The following is an 11,799-nucleotide window of genomic DNA, read 5'->3' as shown; positions in this document are numbered from 1 at the left end:
TATATAAAATATAGGTATTTGTGCGCCAGCCGATGGCATTTTCTGAGCTGGTCACTCTGCAAGAGCAAACTCTGCCGCCATCGCAGCGGCAGCTTCGGCCGGACCTTGGCCTGCGCTCCCGCCCAGCAGGTGCCCGTGCCTGGCCCGGGAATGAGGGGTCGTGGGCTACGTGAGAGACCCCGTTTTTGGGGTCATCTGCCGTCCTACCCCTCCCCGACCTCTTCAGCGCTCCGTGCTCCCGGGGTTGCCGGGGCAATGGTACCAAGCACTGGCCCCGCAGCTCCTATTTTATCGGACTGGTTCTTCTGTCTGCTAAAAAACAAAGTAAAAGAGGGGGAAAGGCTTGCAAACCTCGGATGTTGTTCGGTTCTCCCCTTGGACGCTGTTTACAATTGTTATTTCCGGGGGAGGACGGGGACGGGGAATCTATCTGTGAGTGTCCAAAAAGGGCCATTGCTTTCATGTCCACGAGGAAATCTCATTTATAAAGGGTGGAATAATCTGGCGTTAATGATTTAAAGATCGTGACTTTGGATGGGGTTTTAAAAAGCTGTAATAAACAATATTTTTTTAATTGGAAAAAATATGTCCTGGCACGCCCGTGTCTCTTCCCTGCTCTCCATCCGCTATAGGGAAAACGCTGCTATGCACTCCCTCTCCTAAAGACAAAAAGTCTCCGGTGTGGCAGTAAACCAGAGGCTTCTGAGCAATTTAGTACAAAGTAGATACAGAGGTGTCAACAAGTCTTTGTTCTGTCCAGCATTTATTTTCCTGCTTGTTGAACTGTAACTATTAGAAACTGCACGGTGAAATTCGTCTTAAGCAACGTTTTAACCATTTTTTTTTAAGCAAGCACGACAACAATATGGGTGAGAGGTTGTTAAAACGTGTCGTTATTATCGGTTTTGGTGTTATTATTTTTGTTGCTATTAAGTTTTATTCCGACATGGTAACAAATTATGGCAGTGTATTTTTGGGCTATTTTAAAACAGAATGAAATAAATAATGTCGGTTTTGGAAGAAAGCACTATCCAGCTCCGTGCCCGTGTTTGGTTGTTTTTTGTTTTTTTTTTTTTTTTTTAATTTAGGGTTACAGAAATCCAAGCAAAAGCAATTATGCTACCTTCTTCCGAAATACCTTTTGGATAGGAAACGGGTGGGCGACTTTGTGAAAGAAATACTCTTCAAGAAGGAAGGGTGACCAGTGTGGAGGACACACACAAATACCAAGATCAGGGATGGAGAAAGAAACCCGACAAATGAAATAATTACTTAAAAAATAAAATTTAAAAAAATAATAAAGAGAAGACACAGCAAGGAGAAGACAGTGAGAGAACTGAAGGCTGAAGTACAAAGGAAGGGAAATCGCCTTTTCTCCAATTTGCAGACTGGTGATTGTCTGAAGGAGTTGTGCTCCCTGTCACCTCTAATCTCTTCCCTTGGCGGCTTGTTAGCGTTTGGCACGGGGTCTTTGCTCGCGGAGCATTGTACCTTCGATATTCAAAAACCCTCTTTACATATACATCACTTGCTAATTTCGTCAGTGTGTGCACATTTCAGCGACTGATAATAGGACATTGTTATTTAAAGGACAAATAATAGCTCTGACCCATAAAGAGGCAGGAGCTCGTATTTTTCCCCTGCCAGTTCCAGTCTGCCTCTTAAAAATAAAATTTGGAATGAAAGAGGAATTGAAACGCTGGATTTCTGCTCACAACTAAGGACGAGACAAGGGAGGGTAAAGAATGCAATTAAACACGAAAGTAATGTACAGAATGACAGGTTTTCTTTATGGTAAAGCATTGTTATTTTCCATAGAGACAACAGGATAATACTGCCGAGTTGCAAACCGGAAACCTTTTGGGGTTTGTTTTTGTTGTTTGCCTGTTGTTTTTATTTTCTGAACACTGAGGGATTTCATCTTTGCTTTCTTCATGCGCACAAGCCGTTTCGTTATCAAGATAGTGTTTCTTTCAAGTATTTCAGATTTTCATTCTCCGCCTCATAGATTTGTGCGTAAGGTTTGTTGTGATCCGCAGAACCCCCAGCCCTTGGGAAGAAGTCTATCCACGGAAAAGAAAGTCCCAGCACATTTCTGTATGTGGCTGGCTGGACCATATTTCACTCGAGCTGATTTTCTTCCTCCTTCGTGCCTAAATTCCCTCTCAGAGATAAATCATTAGTGATACTTTCCTTCTTCTTTCTATTATTTTTCCCCCCTTGGAATGTAAATCCTTTTAAGACTGAGCTATTTTTAGTCTCTTTTCTTCTTTTTTTGTTTTTTTCTTTTTTTTTTTTTTTTCGGGTTTTTTCTGTGGGTGTCCGCGGCTGAGGAGAGAACACGATTAAATAAACATGGGCTGTAGGTACATTAACTCGAAGAGAAGTCCGGGAAAGGGATGAGTATTTCATAACCCTGAGACAAAGGTTTATCTCGTTAAAGGTACTTCTTCTCTCTGGTCCATGGAAACTGAGGTGGCTTTGCTCAGCACAGAGGGCGTGAAAGTGAGAAAGGAGTCAGTCCTGGTTGTGGCCGAGCAGGTAAAGTCTGATCCGGAGGGTCTCTGCGCCAGCCCGTTGGACTGGCCGCTGTGGCATGCCAGGCAGGAGCAGGGGCTGCCCCCGGCGTTGCTGAGTCCATGAGTCGGGGCAGGGTAGAGAGAGGGGTGTCTGAAGGCGCACAGCAGTTCAGGTCTCGGGTACGGGTGGGACAGGACCCTGAAGGTGTCCAGAGGCCTCAGGGGGGTACTGAAGGGGGTGGCGGCCGAGGCCGATGTGGCGCCGATGCCCATGTGGGAGTAGTAGGGCAGGGGCAGGTGGGACGGGAATGGGTACGGCAGGTTCCCGGTGGCTGCGGCGTGGCTCATCATGTACGTGTAAAACGCCGGGTCGGCCGGGTGAGGCCAGGTCATGGCCAGTCGCTGCCTCTTGTCCTTCATCCTGCGGTTCTGGAACCAGACCTGCGGACAGAGGAGAGGCGAGAGCCGTCACCCGCCGCCGCTCTCCGCCGGGCCGCCGGCCCCGCTCCCAGGGCGGTGCGGCCGACGTGGGTCTGCCGGAGAGCGGAGACCGGCGCCAGCCTTCCCTCCTAGAGGGACTTGTCATCACGTACAGAGGGATCAGTTAAGCCCCTATAAAAACCTACAGGGAGACCTAGAGGAGCAGCCCTTTCAGGGCGCTTGTTTTCCTCTTTGCTTGTTAGGGCTTGTCCTGCTCACCCCCCGTCCCTGGGTCCCGGCCAGCCGGGCGGCTCTGCCTCATTGCCGCCCTTTCGCATCCACAACTACCTGGGATCGTTGCTATGGGGTTTATTTTCATGTGTAAATGTTTTGGAAAAGGCAAAGCAAAGCGAGATCGAAACAAGATCTGCTGCTGGCTTTCCCTTCCCTCCCCCAAGAGCTGAGCGATATTTGGACTGAAGCGAAGGAAGGATTAAAAATAATCTGCTAGGGAGAGGGCAGATTAGCGGCGCTGGCCGGGATGGCTCTGGGAGCCGTGTCCCATCTCCCGCATTGCTGCAGGGTGCGGGCAGGGCCAGGAAAGGGGCGGGAGGCGGGGGGAGCTGAGAGGGAGGGTTGTGCTGGCGAAGTGCTTTCCCGAGTTTTGCAAGGAAGTTTGGCCATACAGATTTATATCGTGCTAATTGGAAACATGTCCGAGCTGCGTGTACCTTGATGGTGGTTTCTGGCAGATTTAGAGCAGCCGCCAGCTCACATCTCCGGGGCCTGGACACGTAATTCTCCCGGTAAAACTCCTTCTCCAGCCGGGCGATCTGCTCGCGGGTGAAGGCGGTGCGGTAGCGGCGCATCTGGTCGCTGGCGCTGCAGGCCAGCGAGCCCTGGGAGCCGCCGCTGCCTCCGCTGCCCTTGGGGTGATCCCCCCCGCCGCTGGGGCTGCCGGCCAGCGCCTCGGAGCACGGCCCTGCGGGGGGAGCCCGGAGCAAAGACACACACTCGGAGGCGGGCGGGCATGCAGGGATGCTCGCCGTCCGCCTCCCCAGCGAACCCACCTCGGCCCCCGTCCCACCCCATTTCGCGTTTCCCTGCCTGGCCCGGTGTACTGAGGGCATTGGGGTACTGACATCCAAGAAGGACCGGGGAGGAGGGCAGCGAGAAAGGGGATGAAACTCCTCCTGAGGGTTTGAGAGGGGCTTATTCACTCTGGCTGGGAGGTTACCTGTCCCCCGCCCTCGCCGACACGCACCTCCCGCAATGGCGGTGTCTGCTCGTTGAGCCTCACACCCGCTGCCCGCACCGGGAAACCGGAGCGCCGCAGCATCCCCCGACCCCGAGTGCCCGGAGAAGGCAGGTGTGCCCGCCATCCGTGCGGCACCGCTCCGCTGCTCCAGCCTCCAGGCCAGCAGGGACCCAGGAGCGGGGCAGCCAGCAGACAGACTGTTCCCTCTGAGGGGAAGGTGAGGCCTTGGGGATCTCCGCTCAGCCTCCAAAGAACAGGATAGGATGTTTTCAACCAGCCTCTAAGGGATGAGGGAGGACAGACAGCGCTCTCTACGCTTCCCGGCTTCTTGAAGTGATTGAGGAACGGGGAGGGGGGAGAAGTGTGTTGTTGTCAGGGTAGGGACGTCTTTGCCAGGCTGGGAAGGTGGGAATAGGGAGTGGGGAGTGGGGGCAGGGGAAAAAGGGGCCTGTCCGCTGCCTTTGCTTTCAAATGCAACTCTCCCTCATTGTGCCCGAGACCAAAGGCAATTAATTCATTGGGACCATTTCCGAGCTGGCGCCACCGAGACATAGAAGTGACAAGGTAATTTGGACCTCTCTCTTTTTTTTTTTTTCCTTTTTTTTTTTTCTTTTTTTTTTTAACCCAACGTGCAAACAAGGCCCTCACTACCGCACTTGGGGCTGGCATGAGTCGGCGAGAGATTTTACAGTCTTTATGGGCGCTTCCGCACTCGCCCGGGCACATTTCACCCTGCAAAACCACAAACAGCTCTTGGCCAGAAAACCCGTTTGATCTTACCCCCACACACACACATACAAAAAAAAAAAAAACCTCCGGTGTGGAGGATCGTAAGGGATTTCCTGAAGTATGCACTGTCTAGGCGATGGGGAAGAATAAAAATAAAATAGAGCAGATTGAAGGGGAGAGCGCGTTGTTGTCCCGGCCAAAAAGATCCTACGGGACAAGCCGCAGGCCTGACGCATCCACGGTGGGAAGCCTGGCTCCCCTCCAGGGACGCGGGGGCTGCCCGGTGTCGTGCCCTCTGACTCCCAAACAAGTCTCCCGGTGGCAGGGAGGTGAGCACTCGGTCAGGAAAGAGATCACACACGCGCAGACACACACACCCCCGATTTCTTTGCCCCTCGCTCAGCTGGCGAGGGGAAAATCCCCTCCGGCAGCCCCCCCGCCCCACCAGTGCTGCCACCCAGCCCCGGAGCGGACGTGGGGCCGGAGGCTTGGGAAGGAGTTGGGTACCTTTGCTGTGCTGGTACTCGGCGCTCCCCGTGGCGCAGTCCGGGGTGCAGCTCACCTCGATTTCCTCATAGAAATCCGACTCGGTGTCCGAGCTGCTCTGCTGCCCTTTGCTGGAGGGGAGCTCCGGGACGGGGGGCTGCTGTCCGGCCGAAAGCAGTGCTGCCGCCGCCGAGCGGCTCTCCGGCACCGTCCCTGTCCCTGGCAGCACCTCCACCTCCTCTTCGTCTTCTCCTCCGCCACCTCCTCCTCCTCCTCTCTCCCGGGACGCCAAGGGGCCAGGTCTGGGGCTGATGCAGTTCCGATGGATCATCTTCTCCTGCTGCTCCGCAGCGGGGCTCCCCACTGCTTCGGACAAATTAGGCACCCTCTTGCCAACTAGAGCGCCAAGAGTAGTCCCCTCCAGAAACATCACCATCTCCTTCCTGGTTTCCATTGTGGCTTTGCTTAAGGGAGGGGAGAAAAAAAACCCAGATCTCTTCCCCCCCCTCCCTGCTGCTCCCGCCCCAGCCTTGTACAAACCCAGCAACCCTCTCCTGCCAATGCAGAGGAGCCAGCGGTGAGATAGGGTGACCTTGTGATGCGAGCGCTCCACTCTGCTATGCTGCTCTGGGAGGGATCACCATTGCCCTCTTCTTTCTAAGCTGTCATCCTCAATGGTGCAGTCGTCATTACAGTACCACCGGTGACGCCACACATTGATTGCCAGTGGATAAATAGAAACGTCTGCCATTGGGAAGATGAAAGGAAGAGCCGGAGCGAATGGGCTAAATGCGTGATGCGCCAGGTGTAGGAGCCTGAGATGGAGAGGGAAGTGTGAAAAAGAGATGCATATGGAGCTGCAAAGATGTTGTAACATGCGGAGAGAGTTCCGCGGGGGGAAGCCTTGCCTGACAATTAAATAGCCCTTTGACTGCTTTAAGCCACAACCTTGATGTAGAATTGAGGCGAAGATCCTTAGCTGCATCCTGGAAGTGAGAAGATACGTACTCAAGCCTCTTCCTTGGATGCATTATTTATTGCTGGCAATCAGCTTCTGCCTAACTGCATATATAAGGCTTCTAAGAATCCTTTGCAAACTTGAGGATAAAGAAATGCGCTGCTGACATTTGAATGTAAAAATAGCTTTGATTTCTTGCTCTGAGTCAATATCGGTTCCTATCGGTATAATTGTCATTGCTTTCTGTTTGCTGAGATTAAAATGTTAGTTTACCATTTGGAAATGCGGTTATATATTTATTGCTTTTTACATGTGAAAAGATACGACTACTTCACTTGTAACTGTAGTTATTCCATCTATCTGCCATTTATCGTTTGTTCTTATTTTTTTCCTTTGCTTTTCCCATTTTTCCATTATTCTTGCGTTTTTATCAGGGTTTTATGTCTCCTTTCCTTTCTTCTTTTTAACTAATTGCTTTGCACAAATTATTATCTATTTTCGTTGCGGGGGGGGTAGGAAGGGGATGAAGAAGGTCTGCCAAGAGTAATTCAGGCTCAGAAAAATGCAAGTTATCAAGGCCAGAGCTTATGCTAGCTAGCAGATGTTGTTGAAACAGACATGACAAGGGAAACAATTTGGACAGCACTCGTCTGAAAATAAGGGACCTCGTTCCATAAATACAGCGGCACGTGTAATCTTTTTTTGCCTATTATGATATTTCTAATGAATGCGGTAAGGATGTCATCTTTAGTTAACATTGCCTCACATGTGTAATGTCAAGTCATTTTTCGCCATCTGTCGTAACTTGGTTGTTCTAAATTTTTTTTCTCGGAGTGTTATTGGCTAGTCAGGATACAGAAAACATTCAACCAATTACAATCCCAACCCGGTAAGGAATTTACTGGCATATCTGAGGTGACGTCGCTCCGGTGGGGACCAGGCAGCGCAATAGGAAACATGCTGTGATTTTCCGTCTAGCCCTGCGAGCAGGATGCAGAGAGACAAACAAACAAACAAGCAAGCAAACAAGACTCCCGGTCTGCTGGATGCATGGATTAAGGAGTGCTCCTAGCAATAAGCATACTGCTTTCAGGGTGATAAACTACGAGTTTTCACAGGGCTGTAGCCACCATTATCCCTTTATCCCTGTATATACACGCACATATTTTTCCATGCAAACACACATCATGCACACATAACACACTCTGGACTGTGCTGCTTTCCACAGCACGTTGTGAAGCATGCACTGCTCCAAAGCTTGAAAAATTATGGGCAACTCATTGATAAATTCCTTTTCCCTTTTCTCCCCTACCAGCCTCTAGACCGACGTGTGCCCTGTGAGGACCTGCTGCCCATCCCTGCCGCAGCCGGGCTCGGCTCTGCGGGCTGTGGGAGCGTGGAGTCGGGGAAGCAGGACCAGGTCCGGGGGATGGATGGATGGATGGATGGATGGATGGATGGATGGATGGATGGATAAGGCATTCCGTCTCCGGTGCTGAGCAGAGCACTGAAGGGCAGCGCTGATCCCTGAGCAGAGCGGTGCGGGCCGGAGCTGTGGGGCAAGGCCAGACAAGGCGAGGCGGGGGTGCTCGGGCAGCGCTCTTCCCGTGTCGCGCTGGTGCCGCTTCCCACGGCTGGTGGCGTCGTTTTTGCGCTTTGTTGGAATAGGCAGGGGATCTGTGTTTGTGTTCCTGGCACCTCTGGGGGGAGTGGGAAGGTTCAGCCTCCCCCTGGGCCCACGGCAGCTTCCCGAGAAAGCTCACTTCCAGCCTCCTTCCTAGCTCGGCCAAGCAGCCCTGTGGGAAGAAGCTGGCTGGTATCTGTGGCGGACAGAGAGGATTTCCGCATCACAACGAGTTTGGTGGTAGTAAGAAGAGGGATATTCATGTCTGTTTCTAAATTAGACAGTAGTCAGGAGCTGAATTCTGAGTGCAAGGGAGCTCTCCCAGAGTGGGTGATGGAAAAGGTTGTGGGGAAGTTAATGGGAAATCCTCTCTCTGCCAGACCAGATGGGGATGATTCCTGTGGATTATACTGGCCGATCCCCAGGAATTTTATCATCTTCGTTTACGAGTCACCGCTGCCTCCTTCCTCAGCCCATTCTTAATGCGTTCCCACCAAGAAGTCACCCCTCTTGTACCCCGAGTCGGAGGTTTTGTTGAGCCCGAGACGATGGTCATTGCCACAGAAGGCTTGACGCAGCCCGCAGCGGCACAGGCTGTGGAACACCCCCGCACGGACAGACGGACAGCCCCCACACATACACATGCGTTAATTTGCCAAGGGTAAACACAGAGAGTTAAAGGCCCGAGTGGAATCTAACAACGGGGAAAAAAAAAAAAAGTACTGGAAGTTTTGGGGTCAATTTAGATTGGATTGGTTAAGGCTTCTTAAAACGTCTGTTTTTCCATCTCCCAGGAAAAGTAGCGCCGCAAGAGCCCCTGGCACGCCAGCGAGGCGGTGGCGCGGCGGGCTGGAACGAGGAGCCCGGTCCCGCTCCCCGCCGCCTCGCCGAGAACGCGGGGTCCGGCGCGCTGCCTTCTGTCTAGTGTCTCTCTCAGATCTGTCATGCTCGATTTGGAAGGAGATTCCCTCATTTGGGATTAATTTCCAGGCAGATTGGAAAGTGTATCCCTATGGGTGTGGGTGGGTTTTTTTTCCTGCACGTTCCAGACTGAGATTTAATACCTACTCTCTGTCTCTCGCTAGGTCACAGCCAGGATGCCATAAGCATGCTCAAAACTTTTCTAACTTATTTATTTCTCCGAGTTTGCAGCTCTCCTTGCTGGTATATGGCCAAGGCGGGATCAGGACGCCGAATCCCGCTTTAATGCTGTCTGAAATGTAGCCCCGCATACGAGAAACAAACGAAACGCACACACACCCTTCCCAAAACGAGGAAGTAATAGGGGGACATTAAAACATTGCCAGAGTGATATGCTCATAAATCAGGCATTTTCCTTGAAAGCGCTAAGCCTGCAGAAGAAAAGGCGCATCACGCCCTCCTTCCCTGCGGGGTATTTATTTTTCTTAGCCGGTCAACAGGGTGTCAATAACTTTTGACCGATATTGCCCAGTTAGGACTAGGAACCCACGATCATTTTCTCTAAAAAAACCCTGAAGTCTTGTCGTCTTTTAAAAAGGAAGAAATTTTTGACATACCGCTGAACGATTTAGTGCCGCAAAAAAGTGATACCAACTTCAAATGGGTGACCAAACCAGAAAACCTATTTTTAAATTTTTAATGGGTAGTGTTAACAATAATGGCGTAATTATCACTGTTTTATTAAGGCTATTTTTTACGACATGATTAGAGGTGGAAGCTTTTGAGAGAAGAGAATAATAGGCGCATTATTCTTGTGTGTAAAGACAAGCTGGTACAATGACAGCACGCAACACGTAAGTGGCGTTGAGGAGAGAGAGGACACAGCCGTGAGTGGGTTGTGCCCAGGAAAGCGTGTAGTGGTATTTACAGGATGCGATCCAGGACATATTTCTGCCTCCCTGTACCTCTGAATGCCGGATCCCGGCACCTCTGCGGAGGGCATCTGTCTGTTCTGGATGGATTCTTTTGGGGTTTTTTGTTTTTAACTGTGGGCTGTCTGAAGCATCGCCTCACTGTCACCGCATGAGGTTCTGGAGATATTTACTTTGTTAGACCAAAACCTAGGGGAAGAGGTAATAATGGGGAGGGGGTGGAAAGTGCACGATTCCCTCTCATAGGACATTCAGGACAAGTTTGACCGTGGAAACTAAATCTGCTGCTTTACTGATGACAGTGAGTAAATCGTGAGGAATTTGGGCTTTCGATTTCAATTCCTATCTCTCCCAGACTCGTCGAGAGCCATAAAACTGCGGCAGTCTTTTACTGACAGGATGAGCAGTAGAAACATGATCTGTGTGGCAAACTCTCTGATTTGAAAACATAAGGGTATTTAGGAGTGAATTTAATTCGGAGGAAGGCACAGGTAAATGAAAATCGACAGTATTTCAGTGCTTCTCGTGACTAGAGTTTTTTGGTGGTTTTTTGTTGTTTTTTTTTTTTTTTTTTTTTTTTTGTTGTTGTTGTTGTTGTTGTTTGGGGGTTTTTTTGGTTTTTTTTGTTTTTTGTTTTTTGTTTTGGTTTTTTTTTTTTTTTTTTTTTTTTTTTTTTTTTTTTTTTTTTTGTTAAAGATTTGATTTAACGAGAACTGAGCTAGCAGCCCTTCGTGCTGTGCATTTTCGCGATTTCTCCATTTCTCCGCCGCTGGTGACGGCGTCGCCTGAAACCTGGTGCATCTCTTACAGAAACACTGAGGAGTTTCAGGGGCTGCTCCGAGGAGGAGCCGGAATGGGGGATGTGGCATTATCGGGAGAAAACCGCAGGAATGCCAGAGGCGAACACACATTCTTTCACCGCATTTAGTATTTTGGTTTATCCTGCTTTATTAAAACAAACTGGAGGCCCAGAAGGGGCCGAGAGGAGCGGTGCTGCCTGCCGGGATGCTGCCCCGCAGGCTGCCCGCCCTCCCGTCCAGGGGCCGGTATCCCACCGCCGGATACACCCAGCTATTTCTGCCTTTGTCGCCCCCAGGCAGGCGGCAGTGTCCCCTAGGGACGGTCTCCGGGCCCTTCCCTGAAGGAAATGGTGTAAACGAGGGGCGTTTGCAGTGCACTGAGTGTGCTGTGAGGAAGAAGCGCATGGCCAGAGCCAGAGGCTCTCTGCGCCCTCTTGCAGCCCTGTCGCTCCCCAGCGTTAGGCCTGGTTCTGCTCCACAGAGGCCAAACCCTGGTACCTTTACTGTGATGAAGATGTTTTTATATGGAGCCTCATGAACAACGGCAGAGAGGGGCATAGGTGGGGTTCAGAGCATTGGAGACTGAAGCCAAGAGGTGGAAATTCTGCCTAGAGAAAGTGGTTGAAAAAGCCCTAGCTCCTATACTGGATCCTGGGGACCCTTTTCATCCCCGGGGAGGGTGTGAGAAATCCCGAAGGAAAGTTCCTTTGGAGATAAGGGTATCCAAGGGGTACAGGATCTGCTGGGACCTCTCACCACTAGGGAAGTGCCAGGAGAGGATATCTTACTCCAGAGACCCAGGAGTGTGTCTCTTGTAATGAAAGGGTGATTTCCTCCTAGATTTGAAAAGGAGCAGATTTGACCCCATGGGAACAGGCGTGTTGCCTCTTGTCTTCGCTTTACACACGTCATGGGACTCTGTTTAGAATGACAAGGAACAGAAAGCTGTATGCAAGACAAACAAATGAAAAGGAGGAAAAGAACAAAAATAAAGGGAAGAAATGGAAAAGGAACATAAAGAGAAGGGGAAGAGAAAGGAGAAGGAAAGGGGGAAGGTGTATGGGCAAGGGAAGAGGGGAGGAAAGAAAAAGAAAAGAAAAAGGAAAAGGACAGAAAAAGGAAAGAAAAAGCAAGCATCTCAATGGAAATTCT

The 11,799-nt window shown here is 50.6% G+C and overlaps 1 protein-coding gene across 1 annotated transcript; it reads right to left on the bottom strand.

The window, feature by feature from the left end:
* Positions 1–2,429: 2,429 nt before the first annotated feature.
* On the bottom strand, positions 2,430–5,866 carry EVX1 (even-skipped homeobox 1). The gene is made up of 3 exons (XM_058819327.1): positions 5,434–5,866; positions 3,671–3,921; positions 2,430–2,960 (listed from the first exon to the last, which is right to left on the bottom strand). The coding sequence occupies exons 1-3, from the start codon at positions 5,864–5,866 to the stop codon at positions 2,430–2,432; spliced, it is 1,215 nt and encodes a 404-aa protein (XP_058675310.1).
* Positions 5,867–11,799: the final 5,933 nt, after the last annotated feature.

The sequence above is a fragment of the Ammospiza caudacuta genome, chromosome 1 (genome assembly GCF_027887145.1).
Source record: "Ammospiza caudacuta isolate bAmmCau1 chromosome 1, bAmmCau1.pri, whole genome shotgun sequence".
Lineage (NCBI taxonomy): Eukaryota > Metazoa > Chordata > Aves > Passeriformes > Passerellidae > Ammospiza > Ammospiza caudacuta.
This window is presented reverse-complemented; position numbering and strand designations above follow the sequence as displayed.

What these genes read in the sequence shown, in the direction of transcription:
- EVX1 (XM_058819327.1), bottom strand. Translation starts at nt 5,866, where the DNA reads ATGGAAACCAGGAAGGAGATGGTGATGTTTCTGGAGGGGACTACTCTT. An exon ending in CGAGTACCAGCACAGCAAAG is followed by an intron (nt 3,922 to 5,433) that starts GTACCCAACTCC and finishes CTCCCCCCGCAG; the next exon opens with GGCCGTGCTCCGAGGCGCTG. An exon ending in TGCCAGAAACCACCATCAAG is followed by an intron (nt 2,961 to 3,670) that starts GTACACGCAGCT and finishes CTCTGTCCGCAG; the next exon opens with GTCTGGTTCCAGAACCGCAG.